The following is a 23,954-nucleotide window of genomic DNA, read 5'->3' on the forward strand; positions in this document are numbered from 1 at the left end:
AGTCTCGCATGGCCCCTAGTATTCATTTTTATGGTGTTCTTAGCAGTTATTTTCTCCAAGTTGGCAAGTTTCTCCATGCCTTAGATGTCCATGCACTTCACTTTGGTTTTCCAGCCAAGCCTCAAGGAAGAGATCACAGTAGAATTCTCTGAACTCTGAGAATTTTCTAAGACCATTCCCCAAGCTCAGGGATGGAGATAAAAATTTTATCGAGAGCTTTGTATTTTTATCAGATCCATTAGTGCCCTAAAGAGGACAATTAGGGCAAGTTAGAGCACATATAACTAGAAGCTCCTGGTCACCACTGCATGCTAAAGGACTAAAGCTTCCCTGAGTACTTGGAGCCAGGAAAGAAGCATGAAGTGGCTTGTGCTCCTCAGGCTGGTGGCCCTCTCAGAGTGCATAGTCATGTAAGTATGGGGACTGTAAGTGGCATCATCTTCCTTTCTGGGTTAGAAAGAAATGGAATATTTCCCTGATAATCTTAAAGTTCAACTCTTACTTATTGATAAGTACCTTGCTATAGGTACTCATCCTTGCTTCTTAGCCTTGGGCTTCCCAGGTGGTGCTAGTGGTAAAGGACCCACATGCAAATATAGGAGATGTAAGAGATGCGGGTTTGATCCCTGGGCTGGGAAGATCCCCTGGAGAAGGACATGGCAACCCACTCCAATATTTTTGCCTGGAGAATCCCACGGGCAGAGGAGCCTGGCAGGCTGTGGTCCATAGGGTCATATAGAGTTGGACATGACTGAAAGGGCTTAGCACGCATGCATGCACTTTGCTATAGAAACTGTGGGTCCCTGGGTCAAGGTGTAGGTTTGCATGGTTGCACAACTCTTGGGACCCCATCATGTGGTGACCTGCTGAAAATGGAACTCCTTGCAATTGTTTAGTGCACAACCTGTACAAATGTATGTGTGGCCCTGTGGAATAAAATTTTTCTACATTTTATTCTAGGTGGCCTCTCTGTTCTCCCTCTACTTCAGTGTGTATATGCTAGGTCTGCATCTCTGCATCTCTCTCATTTATCTCTCCATCTCTTTGGAAGTCTTTGTGAGTGCAGATCTGAGAGGATATAGCCAGGAAGGCCAGGGATCTCCAAACGGAGGAAATAGCCTGCAAGTGTCAGACATTTTTATCTCTCTTAAGCGGCTGCTGCTGCTAAGTCGCTTCAGTCGTGTCCGACTCTGTGCGACCCCACAGACAGCAGCCCACCAGGCTCCCCAGTCCCTGGGATTCTCCAGGCAAGAACACTGGAGTGGGTTGCCATTTCCTTCTCCAGTGCATGAAAGTGAAAAGTGAAAGTGAAGTCGCTCAGTCGTGTCTGACTGTTCGCGACCCCATGGACTGCAGCCAACCAGGCTCCCCCGTCCATGGGATTTTCCCGGCAAGAGTACTGGAGTGGGGTGCCATTGCCTTCTCTGCTCTTAAGCTGCAGGAGGAAACAAATTAATGATATGTTTTTCCTTCTCTATACAAATTTAAAAGGAGATTTCTCTTAAAATACCGTGTTGCCATAATGACACCTGGTTTCACCTGAAGTTAACTATTCTCAAACATTGAGATAACCAACGCATTTTTCTTATGGAAATGTTTGACGTAAGCTATGCTAATGTGCTATGCATTTACCCCAAACTCTGTCTTCAAGTTGGTTCCACCTCATGGCTCAGAACCTACTTGACAAACTAGCATGTTATACTCAGATATTGTTCTCCTAATCTATGTAAACAAAACTATTTGTATGGTAATCTGTCCTTCTACAAGATTCAAGTTAATCATTTTATGGCCCAGGATGAACATTTGATGCCAAGATTATCCCAAAATGCATCTTACGGGTGAGGGGCCTGGTGCCATTCCGAGTTTTAAGACATTCCTTTCTTTCATTAACAGACTGCTAGTGACTATATAACATCCAGCTGAAGACTAGCAGGGGCGTACTCTTTCTGCCCCCTTCTAATGCCTATGTCAGAAGCTTTCTCTATCTCGTTTATACTTTAATAAAACTTTGTTACACAAAGCTCTAAGTGATCAAGCCTCATATCTGGCTCCAGATTGAATACTTCTCCTTCGGAGGCCAAGAATCCCTGCCGTCTTTTCATTCAGCAACAACCTTTCAGATCTCTCCGTGTTGTTTTTTCTTCTTTTAATTTTTCAATTTTTACTCATCTTTGCTTCTTTAGCCTCTTAATTTCTCTAATTTGTTTCCTATCTCCCGGATTCTTCTCTCAATTCTCTGTTCCATTTCTATTGGAGGAAGATAGGGAGAGCTACTTCTTCGTTGTTTTACATCTCACAGGCAGTGCGACCACATCCAAGTGACAAACTACTTGAATTTCAGATTTCTTCCCTGTACAAATAAGATAATGGTTCTTTTCTAGAACCTTCCTCCCTGAGCTTTCTTGAGAAGGATATAGTGGGATGGCAATGGCAATACTAACGGCTGTCATTGTTGAGATTTAAGATATATCAGATACATTATATCCATCACTTCACTTATCTCCTGAATTTTCTATATGGGGGGGTGGGGATCATTAAATTCTACCTTTTTACCCAGGGGTAAGCTGAGAATCCAAACGATCCTACCCAATGTTACACAAAAGAACCTGTATTCAAACCCATGTTCTTGCCATGGTATTTGCATGGCATTCCAATAATGATAAAAATGCTTGGAAAAATACACAGTGCCATTACAATGACAGTTATATCTTAACAAGGATAGCTAATTGTATCTTCTCTGTTTCCTTTTCCTAATCCTCAGTGAAAGTTTGCCTCTAAGCAAAATGAAGACCTTGCAAGAAACCCTGAGGGAAAAAAACTTGCTGAACAATTTCCTGGAGGAACAAGCTTACAGACTGTCCAAGAGAGACTCCAAAATAGCTACTCATCCCTTGAGGAACTATCTGGATGTGAGTTTGTTGGGAGGATGGCTCTTCACAGGGCCCCCTGGTGCTCTGGCCTAGCACTGTGGTTCTTCTGGAAGTAGCAGGTGGGATGTTGGGGCTGAGGCTCCTGCAGGAGTCAGAAACACTGAGGCACAGGGACCCCGTTCCACAGGAGAAGGCATGCTCATCCTCAACTCTTGGTCTGTGGTGACTGGGCCCAGCAATGACCAGGGAACAGGTAAACGTCCATTTCTGTGTCAAAGATGTGTCATTAGGTTGAGCGAGATTGTTCCTTCTGAACTAAGTGAGCCACTCCATTACAGATGAAGGGTGAGCCATCTCCAGTCAAAAGATAAAGCCAACTGCAAAGCAAGTGTGAATCCCCAGGCAGAGGAATTCAGCTTCCACAGATGCAAGAATCACAGCAGTAAAAAGTTACTGAATCCCTATTCCGCATAAGGCCATAAGAATCTAACACTGTGGTTATTGTTATTAGATCAGAAAAAAAGGGCACGTTTTGTCTTCAAGATTGTGCAGGCTAGCCTGAGAGAAAGGCAAAGAGTAAATATATGTCAAATGAAAGGACCACCTGTGTGGTGTTGATTGGATGTGGTCTGAGTTTAGAGGGAGTGGTTGGGGTTGATCAAGAAGGAACTCTTGGAGAAGGGGGTGCTCAGACTGGGTTTGAAGAGACTAGAGAGCTTTTCAATTGAAGGCACCAGGACTTCCTTGGAGGTCCAGTGCTTATGACTCTGGGCTTCGAATGCAGGAGGTACTTTTTCAATCCCTGGTCATAGAGTGAATATCCCGCATATCATGTAGCGCAGGAAAAAGTATCAAATGCAGGCACCTCTGAGAACAAAGACTGTGAGAACAAAGGCATGGTGATCCGAAAGTGATTTTAGGAGACATGTGACACCCAGAGGGAGGCGGCAGTGTGGAAATCGAGTGGAGCCAGATCTGTACTAACCCACCCCTCCTGGTCCCCATAGATGGCCTACGTGGGTAACATCACCATTGGAACACCCCCTCAGGAGTTCCAGGTCATCTTTGACACAGGCTCAGCTGACTTGTGGGTGCCTTCCATCAGCTGTGTCAGTCCAGCCTGTTGTGAGTACAAACACCCCCCAATCCACCCATCTTTTACTTGCCCTCTCCACCCTTATCCACTCTTCTCTCCACCCTGACTCTCCCTTCTCCACCCTTGGCACCTGACTGACACTCATCTCCTGTGTCTGCAGATACACACAAAACCTTCAATCTTCACAATTCCTCCAGCTTCAGGCAAACACGCCAGCCTATTAACACCTTCTATGGACCTGGGACAATTCAGGGATTTCTTGGCTCTGACACCGTTCGGGTAATGTGGAAACAAAAGCTGAGTCAGGACTGACTATGGATTGACCACTGCTTACAAAACAGATACAGGACAAGCTGGCAGGACCATCCTACCCTACCTCCCATAGACATTGGCCTCTTATGCACAGGCCCTGTCCCTGGAGAGACAGTCTCCATAGTGACACACAAACAAATGGATTAGCTAACCCAGAGAGGGGCTTGGGCTGTGGACTTGCAGCTCCTCTGCCCATGAGCAGCTCAGGGTTCATTTTTCTGGGAGCCAGAAGAGGGGGAAAAAAGCACCAACTTTTATATTCTCAGACTGTGCCAGGCACTTTCATAGTAATAACTTGTTTAAACCTGCAACAACCCCACACAGCAGGTGCGTTGACTAGCTAATGATACAGATGAGGAAACTGAGATGCAGACAGCAAGGGTTTGTTGAGGTCACATGTGTGGTAAGCGGTGGAGCTGGGCTGGCTTGTCAGGACCGAAGCTGTTGGTGGGCATTTGGGGAAAGGATGAAACTCATCTGGGGACCCTGGGTGCAGTCAAGCACTTCAGTTATGCAGGGTGGATAAGCAGGAGGCCAGAGATGTAGGTGGGCCTAAGTGTGTTCTCAACGTATGAGGCTTTTGGGAGTCTAATAAAACCTATAGCCTCCCTCCCCCTAGGGCCTGAGTAGTTCGCCTCACTCTTTCTCTCTCTCTCACTCTCTCTCTCTCTCCTATACACACTCACACAAACACACACATACCCCCAAAAGGGTATTTCCCAGGCAGTAATTTCATAAGACTGCCAGAAACATTGTATAATGGACTTCTGTCTTTCTGGGCAGATGCAGAATCCAAAATACACTTCCATCAATTCACTCCATTTCTGTCATCAGTTCAGAGAGACGCCAGAAAAGGCTCTCCTGCTCTTTACTCATTTTGTCCACAAGGGGACACCGCTCAGTCCTGGCCTGACTCTTGGGTGCCCCACCCGTACAAGAAGGCATGAGGCCAATTTGACTCATGCAGGTGTTTTTCACAGGAGCAGATATTTTTTTTAATTGATTTATTTTAATTGGAGGCTAATTACTTTACAGTATTGTAGTGGTTTTTGCCATACCTTGACATCAGTCAGTCATGGGTGTTCCTGTGTTCCCCAACCTGAGACCCTCTCCCAGTTCCTTCCCCATCCCATCCCTCAGAATCGTGCCAGTGCACCAGCCCTGAGCACCCTGTCTAAATCCACAGACCACATAAATGGAACCCCAATTCCCCTCCAGGCTCGGTCTAAAAATCTGAGGTCTACCGAGGACACACAAAGACCTCAGATCTCTGCAATGCTAATGGCATCTCTTCCTCAACCCAATCCTAGACCCACTTAACAAAATTTTATGTGGGAACACTCTTCTTGCCCACAGATCGGGAAACTTGTTAGCCTTAAACAGTCGTTTGGCCTAAGCCTGGAGGAATATGGGTTTGATGGTGCACCCTTTGATGGCGTCCTGGGCTTGGCCTACCCCTCCATCGGCATTAAAGGTGCCATCCCCATCTTTGACAACTTGTGGTTGCAAGGTGCCTTTTCTGAGCCTGTCCTTGCCTTCTACTTGAACAAGTAAGTCTGAGCTAGACAGTCCCTCTCCAAATTAGTTGTAAGATGCTTTCAGTTGCATGAAAATTATGCAACAATTGATACAGAAGTATGCTGAGAGATGATCTAACCCAGGATAACTATGGCCCCAGGCCCCACCTGGCTTTACCACTGGCTTTTATAAACAAAGTTTTATTGGTACACAACCAGGCTCCTGGACGCAAGACCTAGGGCTTGGAGTAGGGGGTGAGCAAAAAGGAAAACTAATGCAAGGTGTCAGGATACGAGTTGTAAGAAAAGGCAACAGGATTTGCTGATAAAGTTGACATGGAAGGAAAGAGAGGAATGGTGGAAATCTTTCCTTCCTCACTAACATTTCACTGGGCACCCAGGACCAGCTAAACAATTTGCAGGAGCCAGTGCAAAATGAAAGAGTGGGACTCAAAACAAAAGTGTGGAATTTCTTTTTCAACAACTATTGGAAATTTCAAGACAGGGAGAGCAGAGGTGAGGCCCTGCTGAGTGTGGGGCCCAATGGACAGCATAGGTCACAGGCCAGTGAAGCCAACCCTGAATGACTTGAAGCAACACCCTAGTGCTTCAGGCCTTGGTTTTTCTGAAAAAATACAGACTGGACAAGGGGGAAGCCAAAAGCCTTCAGCACACTGTCCTCTGAGAGATCTGACCACTCAGGTCGCAGGAGGTCCAGGGCCTCTTCTGAAGACTGAGTGGATAGAGACCTGCCAGGTGGCCCAGGTTCTAACCTCCTCTGTGCCACTCATTAGCCAACGACCAAGCTCAGTCTGGTTCTCAATCGCTCCTAGACTCGATTTTTGCATCTGTACATGGGGACCTTATCAGGGCCTTGGTGGGTGGACAAGCACACCTCTCAGACAGTGCTGTTGTTACTGTCCTCCAAGGATCCCTGCCCCCTCTCTGTAGATGCAAGCCGGAGGGCAGTGTGGTGATGTTTGGTGGGGTGGACCACCGCTACTACAAGGGAGAGCTCAACTGGATACCACTGTCCCCAACTCGCTACTGGCAGATAAGCATGAACCGGTAAGCCTCTCCCTCTAAGGATCACCCCAAGTGATGCTCCCACATCTGTACGTGGACACAGACACACAAATGCACTACCAGACACAGTCAACAGACATACACACCAACCACAACGACACAGACAGACACACAGGCACACATACAAAGACACTAGTAGGCACATATAAACGTGCATGACCAGCCAGAGACACACAAGTACACACACAGAGCCACATATGAATACACAGAGAAACACAGAAACACACAGATACACAAATCACCCATGGGTTCATAATCACTCCCAGGCCTCCTGACCAGGGCTCTGAACAGGGTCCATCACACGGTCCAGAGAGGCCTGTGCAGCTGCGGGAGGACCGCACCCGAGTGTGAGGTGGGAAGCACGGTTATAGGACTTTACAGTGTGGTGAAAAGAGGATCAGGGAGAATTTGCTCAGCCTGAAAAGAGCTGTGATAACATGACCCACTGTGGAGGGCTACACGGGGCCAAGGAAGTTCTCAGTACAGATAAAGCGAAGTGAAGTTGCTCAGTCGTGTCCGACTCTCTGGGACCCCATGGACTGTAGCCTACCAGGCTCCTCTGTCCATGGGATTTTCCAGGCAATAGTACTGGAGTGGAGGCCATTTCCTTCCCCAGGAGATCTTCCCGACCCAGGGCTCGAACCCGGGTCTCCCACATTGTAGACAGACGCTTTACTGCCTGAGCCACCAGGGAAGTACAGATAAATGTCAGGTTAAAAACAGGGAAAGTCCTGAAGAAATGGGGAAAACTGGCCTCCTTAGGGAGAAGCTAGCCAGCAGTGGAGAGAGGTTGAGCACAGTCTTGGGACCCAAAAGCGACTCATAAAAAGAGATACCCCACGTCCCTGGGCTCACAGTGGGGCAGGGAATATGACAGAGAATCGGGAAGGTGGGAACCAGGAGTGGCTTGAGAAGGAGAGGCAATAATTGATGAGATTCTGTGTTCGACCCTCAGATAAAAGCTTACCTGTCCATTGAGGTTCTGTGTCTAATCAGGTATCACCTGGTCAGGGTCTCAGGGTCTGAGCCCATTGAGGAGGTGCTACTCAGAGACACCCCCTCCCAGGGCAGCCGGTCTCCTCCACCCCTATGAGAATCTGCTGCCACAGGGACCTCCATCTTCACAGTGTGTTTATCCCATTGTTGGTGAGACATCAGATATACCTCTCTGGACAGTCTTCATTATTTTCACAGCCTTCATTCACTCATTCAATAGACAAGCATTGTGCATCTACTGTGTGCCAAGCTATTTAGGGAGGCAATGAGAATAAAACTCGCCCTCACATCTAAGAAGGCAAATGTACAAGAAATGACACACACACAGAGTGAACTGTCACTTTGGTACATGCTAGACCTGAGGAAGGGTCTACAGAGAGTGACCAAGACAGGAGACTGATATACACCAGGGGAAAGATATCCCTGAAACCGTGACAGTTAAGCTGGGATCTGGAAGATGAGGAGAAATTAGCTAGTCAGAGGGGAGGGGGCTCTTCTAGGAAGGAAGACCAGCATGGTGCAAGGTATTAAGGAGCCTGGTGTATTCAAGTACTGCATTCACACATGTCAAGGAACGTGCTGTGATCAGAGCAAAGGAAAGGTCAGGGCAAGAGATGAAGCTCTGTCCAGGAGACAGCCAGGGAGGGGCAGCTGTGAGGGGGCCTTCCACATGACCCTGAGGCCCGCTTTGTCCTACTGTCTCAGCATCAGCATGAACGACAATGTTGCTGCTTATTCTCGTGGGTGTCAGGCCCTTTTAGACACTGGGACATCAGTGATCCATGGCCCAACAAGACTGGTCACCAACATCCACAAACTCATGAACGCCAGGCAGAAGGGTTCTGAGGTAAAGGGTCATGCCACAGGGTCACTCCCAGTCTCCCCACATAATAAGGATTATCTGGGCCAACCACTCTCCTTCTCTCTAACAGTATGCGGTTTCATGTGATGCTGTCAAGACCCTGCCTCCTGTCATCTTCAACATCAATGGCATCGACTATCCAGTGCCCCCTCAAGCCTACATCATCAAGGTGAGGGGCCATCCCTGAGGGTTGCATCTCTAAATTGGGGTGTGCAGGAACCCTTGGGCTACTGCTGGGAGGAGGGCACCCTCTGCAGGCCAAGCCACAACTTGCAGATGCTGCTGAACCCCTATGGCTGGGCCAGCACCTCCCACAAAATCAACCACTTGAGAGCAGAGGACAGTCTGGGACATCCATCCTCCTGAAATAAATGTGGAGACACCACTCCGCGATGACATGGTGGGAGTCACAAGGAGAGGGGAAACACTAAGGGCCTCTGCCCTCATAGGTCTTCAGTTCAACTGGAGCCCTCAGATGCAGGAACTCGGAAAATCAGTTCTAGGGATCCCTAAAATAGGACATGTGACAAGGGGGGTTGGCTGGTGGCAGTCCCTGTGTGTGCTCCCACCATAATGATTAACAGTCTCCCTTTCCTTCTTGAAACTGTCCCGGTTACAATAAATTACATGGCTACCATGGACCTTGACTGCAACTTCCCCTTGCTAAGTCCCAATTCCCGCTCTGTGAGTCAGGCTACCCGACCCCTCTGTGGGGAGGTTGGATGCTAAGGTGACTAAAGGCTGCACAGTCACTGCTCAGCCCTGACACAGGGTGGAGGCTTCACGTCAGGTCCCTGTGGGAGTTCAGAGCAGGCTGTTGGGCACAAAGAAGGCTTTGACAAAGAGAGGGAATTGCAGTAATTCTAAAACCCCTGACTCATGGTGCCATAGGGAGGCCTGCTTGGGTCTAGGCAAATCTGCCCTGGGTTCCATGCAAATGGCACCCCGAGGTGCTCTGCAAAGGAACCCTGGGGACTTATTAGGGGTGTTGAGGGCTATGGACTGACCGGTGGGGATGGAGACCAGAATAAGTCACCCAGCCAAGCCTGGAGTGGCCAAAGGCTGAGTGTGGGTCCAAATAGGCTTCTCAGAGGGCCTGAGCAAAGGCTTAAAGAACGTGTTGTGAGCACTGATTTGAATGTATTTAACATGCATAACCAACAGCGAGCTACTGTATAGCACAGGGAACACTGCTCGATCTAAGGTGGCAGCCTGGATGGGAGGGGTGTCTCTGGGACAAGGACATGTATATGTATGACTGAGTCCCTTTACTGTCCACCTGAAACTCAGAATATTGTTAATCAACTATACTCCAAAACAAAATTAAAAGTTAAAAAGAACCGGTTTGGGGGACGCAGGAGAAGAGCAGGCATTCTCTGCAGAGAAAACAAGGAGCAGGAGTCAGAAGGAGAGAAACAGAGAGGGTGAGGAGAACTAGGAGGCACTCTTGTTCTTTTCTTTAAACATGTATTGCAGTAGAGCTGATCTCCAGCCTTGCCTTAAGTTCTGCTGCACCGCGAAGTGACTTAGCTGTACATAGACAAATATATATATTCTTTTTCATTAGTCAATAAATACTGAATACAGTTCCTTGCTCTAGAAGTAGGACTTTGTTGCTTATCATTCCTCTGTATATTACTTTGCATCTGATCATTCCAAACTCCCAATCCTATCCTCCCCTCCCCACATTCCTGCCATATTGCAACCACATGTCATAGCCCTTTTTGGTTTTGGATGAACCCTCATATCCCCAACTGCTGAGAAAATCACCTGATGCTTACCAAAAGAGGGAAATAAAACCAAGAAGTATGCCAGGTCTGGATATTGAGGAGGGAGTCACAGGTAAGTACACAGGCTGACGGGTGTGTCTCTCTAACTCCCCAAGGCTCAAAACTTCTGCCTTAGCATCTTCCATGGCGGCACAGAAACTAGCTCTCCAGAGACCTGGATCCTGGGTGATGTCTTCCTGAGACAGTACTTCTCAGTTTTTGATCGAAGAAATGACAGAATTGGCCTGGCTCCGGCAGTGTAAATGCTTGGATTGGTTCAGGAATCAATCAGGCTGCTCCTAACACACACTCACTCACTCTAGGGCACTCCTGCCCAGCGATGCTGGTGAACTGTGTTTGGTGCCCTGCAAACTCTATTCTCAGTAAAGAATAAAATGTTTCACTCTTAATAGTGCTAAAACAAATGGGTGCCTCTTTTGGGGTCTGGCAGGTGTGTCATAATCAGGGAGGCTCTAGAACCAAGTCTGAACCACAAGTGAGAGGAACTCAACTCCAGCTGGTTTCAAGGAAAGGGGAGACTTTTCAGAAGAACACTGGAGATCCTGTACATAGGAACCAGAGCAGATAGAAAGATCTCAGTGACTGGACCCAAGAAATCAGAAGTCATCAGTTCTCTCTTTCTGACCCTCGCTCTTTCCCCTCTCTCTTCTTTGATGGTCTTAGCCTAATAACCTTCTTCCTTAAGGCTTCTACACCTAGTGAGGGAGTCCAAAGCTACCTGCCCCAGGGTTTTTATATTCCCAAGGCATCTTAACTCATAAGGAAAGAAGCTCAGAGACATCAGGGTCCAAGGGAGTGCTCTGAATGGCCCAACTAAGATCACATGTCCAACCCTGGATAAACCATCATGGCAGGGTCATAGGGTCCTATGAGTGGCTTTACATGGTCATCTGGCCCTGACCCAGCAGCAAACATGATTGACAGTTTCCTCCAGAACTTAATAACTGGAGCTGGCAGGAGGCAGCCCTGAGGATAGTGGTTGGGGGATGGTCTAGATCAGGGAAGAGTTTATGATGATGCCAACTCCACTGCCTCCTCATTCAGAGGGATTATGAGGGGTAATGAAAATATTCTATTCATCACATCTTAGATGAACATTGGCAGTGGGGTTCTGCTCCAGGGGGTTCTGGGTGAGGCCCCTCACACTGAGATGGCTCTCCTTTGTCCCGCCACCTCAGTTACCAGCTCACTGCCACCCATACCTGCTGTGACCTTTCCAGTCCCATTTCCCATGTGACAGCCCCTGTGGATCCCTGAGCCATCCCCCTCCTCCAGGGTCCAGCACATCCCTTCCTTGGCCTCCAGTGCTGTAGGGAAAAGGTGTCACTCATGTAACGGTGGACCAGGGTGCACAGAGTGTTCAGCCTCTCTGAGCTTCCTCCAGGGCCAGAGTTACAAACTATTTGGTTGTGAGCTGCCATGGACTGGCACCTTGGGAGTAGAAGTATCACTTCTTTCTACCTGGAGACCCTAGGTAGAGGACAGTAGGGGTGAGAGATGCGGGGAGACTCAGGTAATGGAAGAAAATGAAAAGAAGGGATAAAGTAGAAAACATACCTGCCGGGGGCCAGCGTGAGGAATTCCGCCCATGGCAAAGGTCATGAGGAAGGAGGCTTGGCATACGCAAAGGCGTGATCAAGCCTCAGGAAACCCCCTGTTCCCGAGCATCTAACCCCAAAGCCAGAGTCTGTTTTACGCTCTCACCTACACCTCTGACTTTACGGGGGGCTCTCCCCCATAACCGTTTCTCTCGGAGATGCACCTCCAAGGCAATAAAAATTCCTGGGCGTGACAAGAGTGTTTCAGCTTACGGACTCCTCTGAAGGTTATCTAGCCCACCTGTATAGGTTCGTCCGGCCACATGTGATTGTTTATAGCCTCCCAATCTGAGAGGCACGAGATGTTTTAGACTTACTAAAGGCAATTTCTCTTGTGGAGTTAGAAATTATTAGTATGATGGGTTGGTTAGGAATTATATTGGTGAAGGTTTTTTCATTTGTTGTGTCAATAATTGCTGCTAATTCCCTGCTCTGGGTGGGACAAGGATGTCTCAGGTCAAACCTCTCTGCTGACAGACTAGCTTGTGTGACAGGATTATCCATACTCCTGCCACATGATTGTTTACTACCTCTCAACCATAAACAGCACAGAGAGTTTTGGAGTATTTTGAGTCTTAATTAGCATAGGGCTTTTTCTTCTTGTTGAGTCAATGATTGCCGCCAGGCCTCTGTATCCTTAGGCACCTGGGAATATATTAATCAATGTATTTTGAATATAGCAAAAGAAATATAGTAGTTTTTGATGTTAGCAATACTAGACTTTTTGAGTTAATGGATTTTCTCTTTTGTAATAGATCACTGTACTTTGTTATATATCACTGTGTCCTTGCTATGGAAAAATGTAACTTTATCATATCTTAAGACTAAACAGATCTTAAGGGGAGCATTGGTGAAAGGATTTTCATTTGTTGAGCTGATGTTTGCTGCTAAATCTCCATGTCCCCTACCCTTATAATGAATATAACTAACATATATGAAAAATAAGTATTAACCTTTATGCATATAGAAGAAATAAGTATTAACCTTTAACATTAATCCTGTTAACCTTGGGTTAAATAAATTCCTTTCTTGATTGTAACTCACTACACCCTCACCCTATAGGAATGTAACTTTATTTGGAGGGTGGTGCCTGGTTTAAGAAAAAACACCCTTGGAAGAAACAAGTTTTTTGGCTATCAGAAAGAAAGGATCATAAAATGTCAGCAGGTCTCACTCATGGCCAGAAGATGATGTACCTTTTCTATACATTTATGTGAAGCACCTGATTTTGATAAAGGTCAGGACTGCTGACCCCCGCGTGACTCTGTATTCATCCCTATGTGTAACAAAAGGTATATAAGCAAACCCCAAAATAAAGAAATCGGATCAGTTTCTGGAAAGACTGATTCCCCCATGTCGCTTCTTTCTTGCTCCCGTTTTTCTGGCTGAATTCCCATCTGGAGCATGGATGCAATTCCACGTAATCTAAGTTATTCAGCCTCTTTTTCTCCACTGATCTTCCTACTACACTATCCATTTCTAATCTCTCTTTATCTGTGATTAAATATGTATTTTTCCAAAGACGCCGACTCCGTCCCCACCTTCGAATCACCCTGGATCCACCGGGGCTGGACCCCGGCACATACCCCAAGACAATGCATAGTAGGCGTCTTTACTCAGGCAAGAGAAACGTCAGTGAAAGAACTGTCCCCCTGCCTTTCTTCATTTTTTTATTCAGTACAAATAATTACAGAGGAGAGACTATGGGCTTTCCTGAGGGCTCAGCCGGTAAAGAATCTGCCTGCAATGCAGGAGACATAGGAGATGCAGGTTAGATCCCTGGGTCAGAAAGATCCCCTGGAGAAGGAAATGGCAACCTGTGCCAGTATTCTTGCCTAGAAAACCCCATGGACAGAGGAACCTGGTGGGCCACAGTCCAAGGGTCAGAAAGTCAGACACAAATAAGCACGCATGCATTTTGCACCAGGTGCTGTAGTTGACCCCAGGGATAGAGGGATGGGTGACAAACCCACCACAAAGTCGTGGAAACAGATAAAGAGACAACCTGCAATGGGGAGGGCCAGATGGAGAAAACAGCAGAGGTGTGGCTGGGAGGCCAAGAGGAGTGAGGGGCTTCCTCTTCAGGGAGGCAGGGAAAGGCTGGCATAGGTCGAGGTGAAAGGCATTGACTTCAAGTTTGTCACCCCACCCTGAATCACACCCCTAAACCTTGCAGTTTCCATCTGTGTGCAGAACGGCCACATGTTTATAGTTACCTGTGCCTCGTCCCTTTGGGATGGCACTGGATTATGATCACCTTGAGGGGAGTGAAAGAGGACCAACAGCAGAGCTTACAAAGGGGAGAAATGTGAGAACAGAATCAGTTATTTTGCTTTAACAGTAAATATCAGTAACTGGGCTTAAAGGTGATACAAGTGAACAGTTTGTGAAACTCATTGTCCAAGTGTTCTTTAGAGAACCATAAGGAATGATTCTCTAGATGAGAAATCAACAATAAAAGTAGGAATAACAGCTTGAGTTCATTACTTATGCTATCTATCTCACTGTCTCCCCAAGATCCCTTGCAAGGTGTGACTCCCACCCCCTGCACTGTACAAGTGAAAGAAGTCTCCTTGGATCTTCTGGCTCTAGCACTGGTGTCAGACATCTAGTAGGCCCTCAAGAAATATATGTTGACTAAAAAATAAATGAGTTAATAGATGCTTCCACTAGATGACACAACCGCATCCAGGTCAGAAGGCATGCATGGTGTCAGCACGACTACCGCCATGATGTTGGCGCTGTTCAGTCACTAAATTGTGTCCGATTCTTTGCCTTTCCATGACCTGCAACATGCTAGGGTTACTTGTCCTTCATTATCTCCTGAGTTTGCTCAAATTCTTGCCTGTTGAGATGGTGATGCTATCTAAACTTCTCATCCTCTGCCGCCCCTTTGGCCTTCAATCTTTCCAAGCATCGGGGTCTTTTCCAATGAGTCAGCTCTTCACATCAGGTGGCCTAAGTCTTGGAGCTTCAGTGTCAGCATCAGTCCTTCCAATGAATATACAGGTTTGATTTCCTTTAGGACTGACTGGTTTGATCTCCTTGCTGTCCAAAGGACTCTCTAGAGTCTTCTCCAGCACCACAGTTCAAAAGCATTAATTCTCTGGCACTCAGCCTTCTTTATGGTCCAATGCTCACATCTGAACATGACTACTGGAAAAATCATAGCTTTAACTATATGGATCTTTGTCAGCAAAGTGATGTCTTTGCCTTTTAATATTCTGTCTAGGTTTGTCATAGCTTTCCTTCCAAAGAGCAAGTGTCTTTTAATTTCATGGCTTCAATCAACATCTGCAGTGATTTTGGAGCCCAAGAAAATAAAATCTGTCAGTGCTTCCACTTTTTCTCCTTCTCTCTATTTGCCATGAAGTGATGGGACCATATGCCATGATCCTCAATTTTTTGAATGTTGAGATTTAAGTCAGCTTTTTCACTCTCTTTCATCTTCATCAAGAGGCTCTTCAGTTTCACTTTACTTTCTGCGATTAGAGTAGTATCATCTGCATATCTAAGGTTATTGATATTTCTCCTGGCAATCTTGATTCCAGTTTGTGATTCATCCAGCCCAGCAATTTCACATGATGTACTCTGCATATAAGTTAAATAAGCAGGATGTTAATACACAGCCTTTATGCACTGTTTTCCCAACTTTGAATCAGTCAGTTGTTCAATGTAAATTTCTAACTGTTGCTTCTTGACCTGCATACAGATTTCTCAGGAGATGGGTAAGGTCAACTGGTATTCCCATCACATTAAGAATTTTCTGAAGTTTGTTGTAATCCACACAGTTAAAGGCATTCACACAATCAATGAAGCAGATGTTTTTCTGGAATTCCCTTTCTCTATGATCTCTGGTTTCTCTGCCTTTTCTAAATCCAGCTTGTACATGTGTAAATTCTCAGTTCACATACTGCTGAAGCCTACCTTGAAGGACTTGAGCATAACCTTACTAGCATGCGAAATGAGCACAATTGTTAGGTAGTCTGAACATTCTTAGCATTGGCCTTTCTTTGGGATGGGAATGAAAAGTCACATTTTCCAGTGCTGTGGATACTGCTTTGTTGTTGTTCAGTCGTTCAGTCAAGTCTGACTCTTTGCAACCCCATAGACTGCAGCATGCCAGGCTTTCTGGCCTCTCACCATCTCCCATAGCTTGCTCAAACTCATGCCCATTGAGTTGGTGATGCCATCCAATCATCTCATCCTCATCATGTCATCCCCTTCTCCTCCTGCCTTCAATCTTTCCCAGCTGCAGGGTCTTTTCCAATGCATTGGCTCTTCGCATCAGGTAGCCAAAGTGTTAAAGCTTTAGCCTCAGCATCAGTCCCTCCAATGAATATTCAGGGTTGATCTCCTTTAGGATTGACTGGTTGGATCTCCTTGCAGTGCAAGGGACTCTCAAGAATCTTCTCCAACACCACAGTTCAAAAGCATCAATTCTTCGGTGCTCAGGCTTCTTTATGGTCCAACTCTCAGATTCATGCACAACTACTGGAAAAACTAGAGCTTTGACTAGATGGACCTTTGTTGGCAATGTCATGTCTTTGGTTTTTAATATGCTGTGTAGGTTTGTCATAGCTTTTCTTCCAAGGAGCAAGCGTCTTTTAATTTCATGGCTGAAGTCACCATCTGCAATGATTTTGGAGCCCAAAAAATTAAAATCTGTCTCTGTTTCCATTGCTTCCCCGTCTATTTGCCATGAAGTGATGGGACCAGATGCCATGATCTTGGTTTTTTGAATGTTGAGTTTTAAGTCAGCTTTTTCACTCTCCTGTTTCACTTTCATCAAGAGGCTCTTTAGTTCCTCTTCACTTTCTGCCATAAAGGTGGTGTCATTTGCATATCTGAGGTTATTGATATTTCTCCTGGCAATCTTGATTCCAGCTTGTGCTTCTTCAAACCTGGCATTTTTCATGATGTACTCTGCATATAAGTTAAATAAGCAGGGTGACATCATACAGCCTTGATGTACTCCTTTCCCAATTTTAAACCAGTCAGTTGTTTGATGTAAGTTTTTCCTTCCTGACCTGCATAGAGGTTTCTCAGAAGTCAGATAAGGTGGTCTGCTATTCCCATCTCTTGAAGAATTTTCCACAGTTTGTGGTAATCCACACAGTCAAAGAATTTAGCGTAGTCAATGTAGCAGATGTCTTTCGGGAATTCCCTTGCTTTTTTCTATTTGTAGTTGAGTTTGACAATCCCAGGGTAGATCCTCATTGAGCAGGATTTCATTGTTCCCCAACCCCGCCCCCCACTGACCTCAGATCTGAATGACTGTCCTGAGCCATCCACCAGTATCCCTTCCCACCAGGACACTTTGCAGCCTCCTGCATGGGGAGTGGTGACCAAGGGCGCCACTCTGACCTCCATCCCCTGGAGGTAGTTTAATTGCCTCTGGGCCTCACTATCTTCCACCAGATGGAATTCCCTGTGTTCAAGTTATGTGAGCTGGATTTCATCGAGATAGAAAGAAGTGGAAAGATGTTGAGGGTAAGAATGCAAGCAGCAGGGGCCAGTGCCCAGAGACTCTGCATCCCCGCCCCATGGTGTGGGCCTTAGCAAGGCCCAAGATCAAAACTAGGAAACTGCCTCCTTGTTTCCGACTGGTACTTCTCCAGGTTTGTCAGCCCCAATACAGGGCTCTGTGACAAAAGGTGGGCTCCAGGACACCTGAGAAATGTCGATCTCCCCACCCCCTCCCCCCTTCCTCCCGTAGACTCTGCCCTCCTTACACGTGTTTCTCATGGAGGGACGTCAGTTGTTGATGTCAGGTGACAAACCACAGCTCAGCCCGTGATTGCTACAACTTTGAACTGGTTACTGAAATTTAAAAATGGGGAGATGTCACAGCAATGTGGGTTTCTAGCCTCCTTTGGAGACCAGGCAGGTCTGGTCTCACTGTGCCTGCCCTCCTACCTGTACTAGGTGCCCGAATTGGGATGGAGCTTTCAGGGGACAGGGTCTCTGACACGTCTGCCTGGCCTGTGTTGGCATCTGGGTTTGAGAGTTCTGTGAGGGTGAAAGATCAGAGAAGACATCAAAGCAGTGGAGGGAAGGAAAGAATGAGTGAACGAGAAAAGAAAGAAGGAAAGAAAAGAAGTTTCTTCTAATCCAATTCTGAGAATATAAAGAAATATTATGTTGTTTAAAAAAGGCAGGAAATTAATGTGATGCAGTATTATTAACTGAAGCTTGGATTTTGTTCAAATCACAAAATTTTATGCTGCTACTGCTGCTGCTGCTAAGTCACTTCAGTCGTGTCCGACTCTGTGTGACCCCATAGACAGCAGCCCACCAGGCACCCCCCTTCCCTGGGATTCTCCAAGCAAGAACACTGAAGTGGGTTACCATTTCCTTCTCTAATGTATGAAAGTGAAAACTGAAAGGGAAGTCACTCAGTTGTGTCTGACTCTTTGAGACCCCATGGACTGCAGCTTACCAGGCTCCTCCGTCCATGGGATTTTCCAGGCAAGAGTACTGGAGTGGGGTGCCATCACTTTCTCCAAATTTTATGCTAGTGTCCATTATTTGTTCCCATCTCTTATTCAAGATTCCACATTATATTTAATTGCATTGAGTAGCTTCAGGTGCATGTAACAAATTCTGCTAAATTCTCTTTTCATTTTTATTCTATTACATATATTTTCTAATTTTCCTTGTTATGGCTCTGATTTAAAAGTGGATGTTTAATTTCCAAATATGTGGGATTTTAAAAGTATTTTTGATGTTAATTTCTCATTTAAATGTTTTCTTCTCTGCAATCACCCTCTGGGTTTATTCAATCTTCTAACTTTATTGAGGCTTTCAGTGGCTAAGTCAAAGATCTCTCTTGGTAAATGTCACACTGCACTTGAGAATATGTGGGTTATTCTCAAATATTTTTTGATATTGATCTCTAACATAATTCCACAGTAATAAGAGAACAGACTATATGTTTTTGGTACCTTTAGACCATTAAATTTCAGCAGCTGGTCTATTGTCTCTGGATATGTTCCAGTGTCTGCTAGTTAATACTCTATGGGAACTTGAATAGAATTTGTGTCTTACCATTTTGTGAAAATTGTATAAATCTTAATTATGTCAAACTGGCTCATGATGCTTCTCAGGTCTACTATATTCTCCTACTTCTCTGTATATTCATGCAATAAATTTCGAGAGTTTGATATTGAAACTCCAACTAAAAATCTTAATCTGTCTACTTCAGTTCAGTTCAGTCACTCAGCTGTGTCCAAATCTTTGCAACCCCATAGACTGCAGCACACCATTCCTCCCTGTCCATCACCAACTCCTGGAGTTTACTCAAACTCATTTCCATTGAGTCGGTGGTCGGTGATGCCATCCAACCATCTCATCCTCTTTTGTCCCCGTCTCCTGCCCTCAATCTTTCCCAACATCAGGGTCTTTTCAAATGAGTCAGTTCTTCACATCAGGTGGCCAAAGTGTTGGAGCTTCAGCTTCAACATCAGTCCTTCCAATGAATATTCAGGACTTATTTCCTTTAGGATTGACTGGTTGGATCTCCATGCAGTCCAACGGACTCTCAAAAGTCTTCTCCAACACCACAGTTCAAAAGCATCAATTCTTTGGTGCTCAGCTTTCTTTATAGTCTAACTCTCACATTCATACATGACTACTGGAAAAACCAAAGCCTTGACTAAATGAATCTTTCTTGCCAAAGTAATGTCTCTGCCTTTTAATATGCTGTCTAGGTTGGTCATAATTTGTCTTCCATGTAGCAAGTGTCTTTTAATTTCATGGCTGCAATCACCATCTGCAGTGATTTTGGAGCCCCCAAAATAAAGTCTGACACTGTTTCCACTGTTTCCCCATCTATTTCCCATGAAGTGATAGGACCAGATGCCATGATGTTAGTTTTCAGAATGTTGAGCTTTAAGCCAACTGTTTCACTCTCCTCTTTCACTTTCATCAAGAGGCTTTTTAGTTCCTCTTCACTTTCTGCCATAAGGGTGGTGTCATCTGCATATCTGAAGTTATTGACATTTCTGCCAGCAATCTTGATTCCAGCTTGTGCTGCTTCCAGCCCAGCGTTTCTCATGATGTACTCTGCATGTAAGTTAAATAAGCAGGATAACAATATACAGCCTTGACATACTCCTTTTCCTATTTGGAACCAGTCTGTTGTTCCATGTCCACTTCTAACCATTGCTTCCTGACCTGCATATAGGTTTCTCAAGAGGTAGGTCAGGTGGTCTGATATTCCCATCTCTTTCAGAATTTTCCAAAGTTTGTAGTGATCCCACAGTCAAAGGCTTTGGCGTAATCAATGAAGTAAAAATAGATGTTTTTCTGGAACTCTCTCGCTTTTTCGATGGTCCAACAGATGTTGGCAATTTGATCTCTGGTTCCTCTGCCTTTTCTAAATCCAGCTTGAACATCTGAAAGTTCATGGTTCACATACTGTTGGAGCCTGGCTTGGAGAATTTTGATCATTACTTTGCTAGTGTGTGAGATGAGTGCAATTGTGTGAGAGTTTGAGCATTCTTTGGCATTGCCTTTCTTTGGGATTGGAATGAAAACTGACCTTTTCCAGTCCTGTGGCCACTGCTGAGTTTTCCAAATTTGCTGGCATACTGAGTGCAGCACTTTCACAGCATCATCTTTTAGGGTTGGAAATAGCTCAACTGTAATGCCATCACCTCTACTAGCTTTGTTCATAGTGATGCTTCCTAAGGCCCACTTGACTTCACATTCCAAGATGTCTCTGGGTGAGTGATCATACCATCATGATTATCTGAGTCATGAAGATCTTTTTTGTATATTTCTTCTGTGTATTCTTGCTACCTCTTCTTAATATCCTCTGTTTCTGTTAGGTCCATACCATTTCTGTCCTTTATTGAGCCCATCTTTACATGAAATGTTTCCTTGGTATCTCTAATTTTCCTGAAGAGATCTCTAGTCTTTCCCATTCTATTGTTTTCCTCTATTTCTTTGCATTGATCACTGAGGGAGACTTTCTTATCTCTCCTTGCTGTTCCGTGAAACTCTGCATTCAAATGGGTATCTCTTTCTTTTTCTTCTTCGCTTTTGCTTCTCTTCTTTTCACAGCTATTTGTAAGGCCTATCTACTTAAAAGGAAAATTTGTGATGTATAGTAGAACGCTCTGTTTTTGCTCTGCACTTTCCAAATCTCCTGTAAATGTGTTATCATATTTTCATAACTTACAAGTTGCATTAATAAATAAATAAATCTCCATTAAGTCCAGTTCATGATATTTTCCATTAAAAGGATAAACAATGAGTTCTATTCTCTATTTTCCTCCCTTTATCAGCTCTGTAACCAGTCCCCTTTCACTCCTCTCAAGCCAATTATAGTCCAGTGCCATCCCAATGGAGACAGGCACATGAAAGGGTGGACATATGGCTGAACTGCACACAGATGGTAATTGCAGGGTTTAAGGGTGTGTTTCAGGCTGGGATGGCAAGATTGACATCCATGACCCCCTTACTACTGTTATCCAGCCTTTCCCTGTCTCTCTGCAAAGGAAGATCTTCACTCCTCTGGCCTCCTACCCACATCTCTGTTGTTTTCTCCATCTGCCCTCCCCTTCAAGAACTGTTTATCTGCCTCCATGACTTGGTGCTGGATTTCTAACCCAGCTCTCTATCCCTGGGATCCACCACAACATCTGGTCATAGCATGTACTTAGTAAATTTGTACTGAAGGAAATGATGAGGAAGAGAGGGAGACATTCCTTTTGCTGATGCTCCTCTTGCCCATACTAAACATTGTGTTTTCCACCTTATTTCTTCCTTCCATTTTCTTCTTTCATCTGGGTCTCTCTCCAGCTCTGACCCCTGCTATCCCCAGCCTGGGTCTCTGCCTAGAGTCTCCAGATGGAGAGAACTGATGCTTCCACTCCCAAAGTGCCAAACCATGGCAGCTCCAACCAAAGGATTTGTGGCTCTGCCCCTAGAGGCAGCTTAGAAAGGAAGAAGGTTTTGTGTACCCTAGGTCCCCGATTACATGCTTAGCATCCTCCCCAACAGTACTAGAGGTCAAGGGAAGGGGCAATGCTGAGCCCTGGAGGAGGCGGGTGGCTCTCAGGGATCCAAATGGGCCTGTCACCTGGGAAGTGGGACTGGAAAGGACACAACAGTGGGGGTGCCAGTGAGTTGGGGACTGGGGTTGGGGGGACAGAAGGGAAATATGTCGTCCTGAGGAGCCTCACCCACATGCCCCCTGGAGAAGAAGGCCACTGCCAGAGGTCTTCTGAGAAGGGAAGAATAGAATCTATTTTTGTTACCCCTTACCATCCTTCTGTGGCCACAGGACTGGAAGAGGTCACTTTTCATCCCAATTCCAAAGAAGGGCAGAAGGGCTAGAGAATGTTCAAACTACCTGATAATTGCACTCACTTCTCATGCTAGTAAAGTTATGCTCAAAATCCTTCAAGCGAGGCTTCAGCAGTGCTTGGATTGAGAACCTCCAGATGAACAAACTGGGTTTAGAAAAGTCAGAGGAACCAGAGATCAAATTGCCAACATCCGGTGGATCGTAGATAAAGCAAGGGAATTCCAGGAAAACATCTAGTTCTGGTACACTGACTACATGAAAGCCTTTGACTGTGTGGATCACAACAAACTGTGGAAAATTCTTAAAAGAGATAGGAATACCAGACCATCTTACCTGTCTCCTGAGAAACTTGTAAGCAGGTCAAGAAGCAATAGTTAGATCCTTACACGAACAACTGACTGGTTTAAAACTGGGAAAGGCATGTGACAAGGCTTTATATTGTCTCCTTGCTTATTTAACTTATATGCAGATCACATCATGTGAAATGCCAGGCTGGATGAGTTACAAGCTGGAATCAAGTTTGCCAGGAGAAATATCAACAACCTCAGATATGCAGATGATACCACTCTAATGGCAGAAAGCAGAGAGGAACCAAAGAGCTCTTGATGAGAGTGAAGGAAGAACATGAAAAAGCTGGTTTAAAACTCAACATTAAAAAAACTAAGATCATTGCTTCTCAGCCTTTTGGTTAAGATCAAGTGAAAAAAAACTAAGATCAACACATCCAGTTCCATTACTTCATGACAAACAGAAGGGGAAAAGTAGCAGCAGTATCAGACTTTATTTTCTTGGGCTCCAAAATCACTGTGACAGTGAGTACAGCCATGAAATTGAAAGATGCTTGCTCCTTGGAAGGAAGGCTATGAGAAACCTAGACAGCTTATTAAAAAGTAAAGACATCACTTTGCCAACAAAAGTCCATATAGTCAAAGATGTGGTCTTTCCAGTAGTCATGTATGGACCTGAGAGTTGGATCATAAAGAAGGCTGAGTGCTGAAGAATTGGCGTGTTTGAATTGTGGTACTGGAGAAGACTCTTGAGAGTTCTTTGGATAACGAGGAGATCAAACCAATCAATTCTAAGAGAAATCAGCTATGAATATTCACTGGAATAATGGATACTGAATCTGAAGCTCCCATACTTTGGCCACTTGATGTGAAGAGCCAACTCATTGGAAAAGACCCTGACACTGGGAAAGATTGAAAGCCAAAGGAGAAGAGGGCAGCAGAAGATGAGATGGTAGGAGGACATCATCGATTCAATGGACATTAACTTGGGCAAACTCGAGGAGACAAGGAGGGACCGGGAGGCCTGGCATGCTATACTCTGTGAGGTCACAAAGAGTCAGACACTACTTAGCAACTGAACAATAATAACAGACATTCTTCTAAATGAGGAGCAGATGGAGTTGTTTGGGCAGTCATAAACACTTTCATGGTTTAGAACATCCGCCTGACACTTCTTTGATGGTGCCTCACTCCAACTCCAGTCACCTGGTTCTGGGGGAAG

The 23,954-nt window shown here is 45.4% G+C and overlaps 1 protein-coding gene across 1 annotated transcript; it reads left to right on the forward strand.

Annotated features, from left to right (window-relative positions):
* Positions 1–321: 321 nt before the first annotated feature.
* On the forward strand, positions 322–10,771 carry LOC138082667 (pregnancy-associated glycoprotein 2-like). The gene is made up of 9 exons (XM_068975892.1): positions 322–410; positions 2,768–2,909; positions 3,878–3,995; positions 4,127–4,245; positions 5,635–5,828; positions 6,747–6,863; positions 8,583–8,724; positions 8,810–8,908; positions 10,625–10,771. The coding sequence occupies exons 1-9, from the start codon at positions 358–360 to the stop codon at positions 10,769–10,771; spliced, it is 1,131 nt and encodes a 376-aa protein (XP_068831993.1). The 5' UTR covers positions 322–357.
* The last annotated feature ends 13,183 nt before the right edge of the window (positions 10,772–23,954 follow it).

This window comes from Capricornis sumatraensis, chromosome 8, assembly GCF_032405125.1.
Source record: "Capricornis sumatraensis isolate serow.1 chromosome 8, serow.2, whole genome shotgun sequence".
Lineage (NCBI taxonomy): Eukaryota > Metazoa > Chordata > Mammalia > Artiodactyla > Bovidae > Capricornis > Capricornis sumatraensis.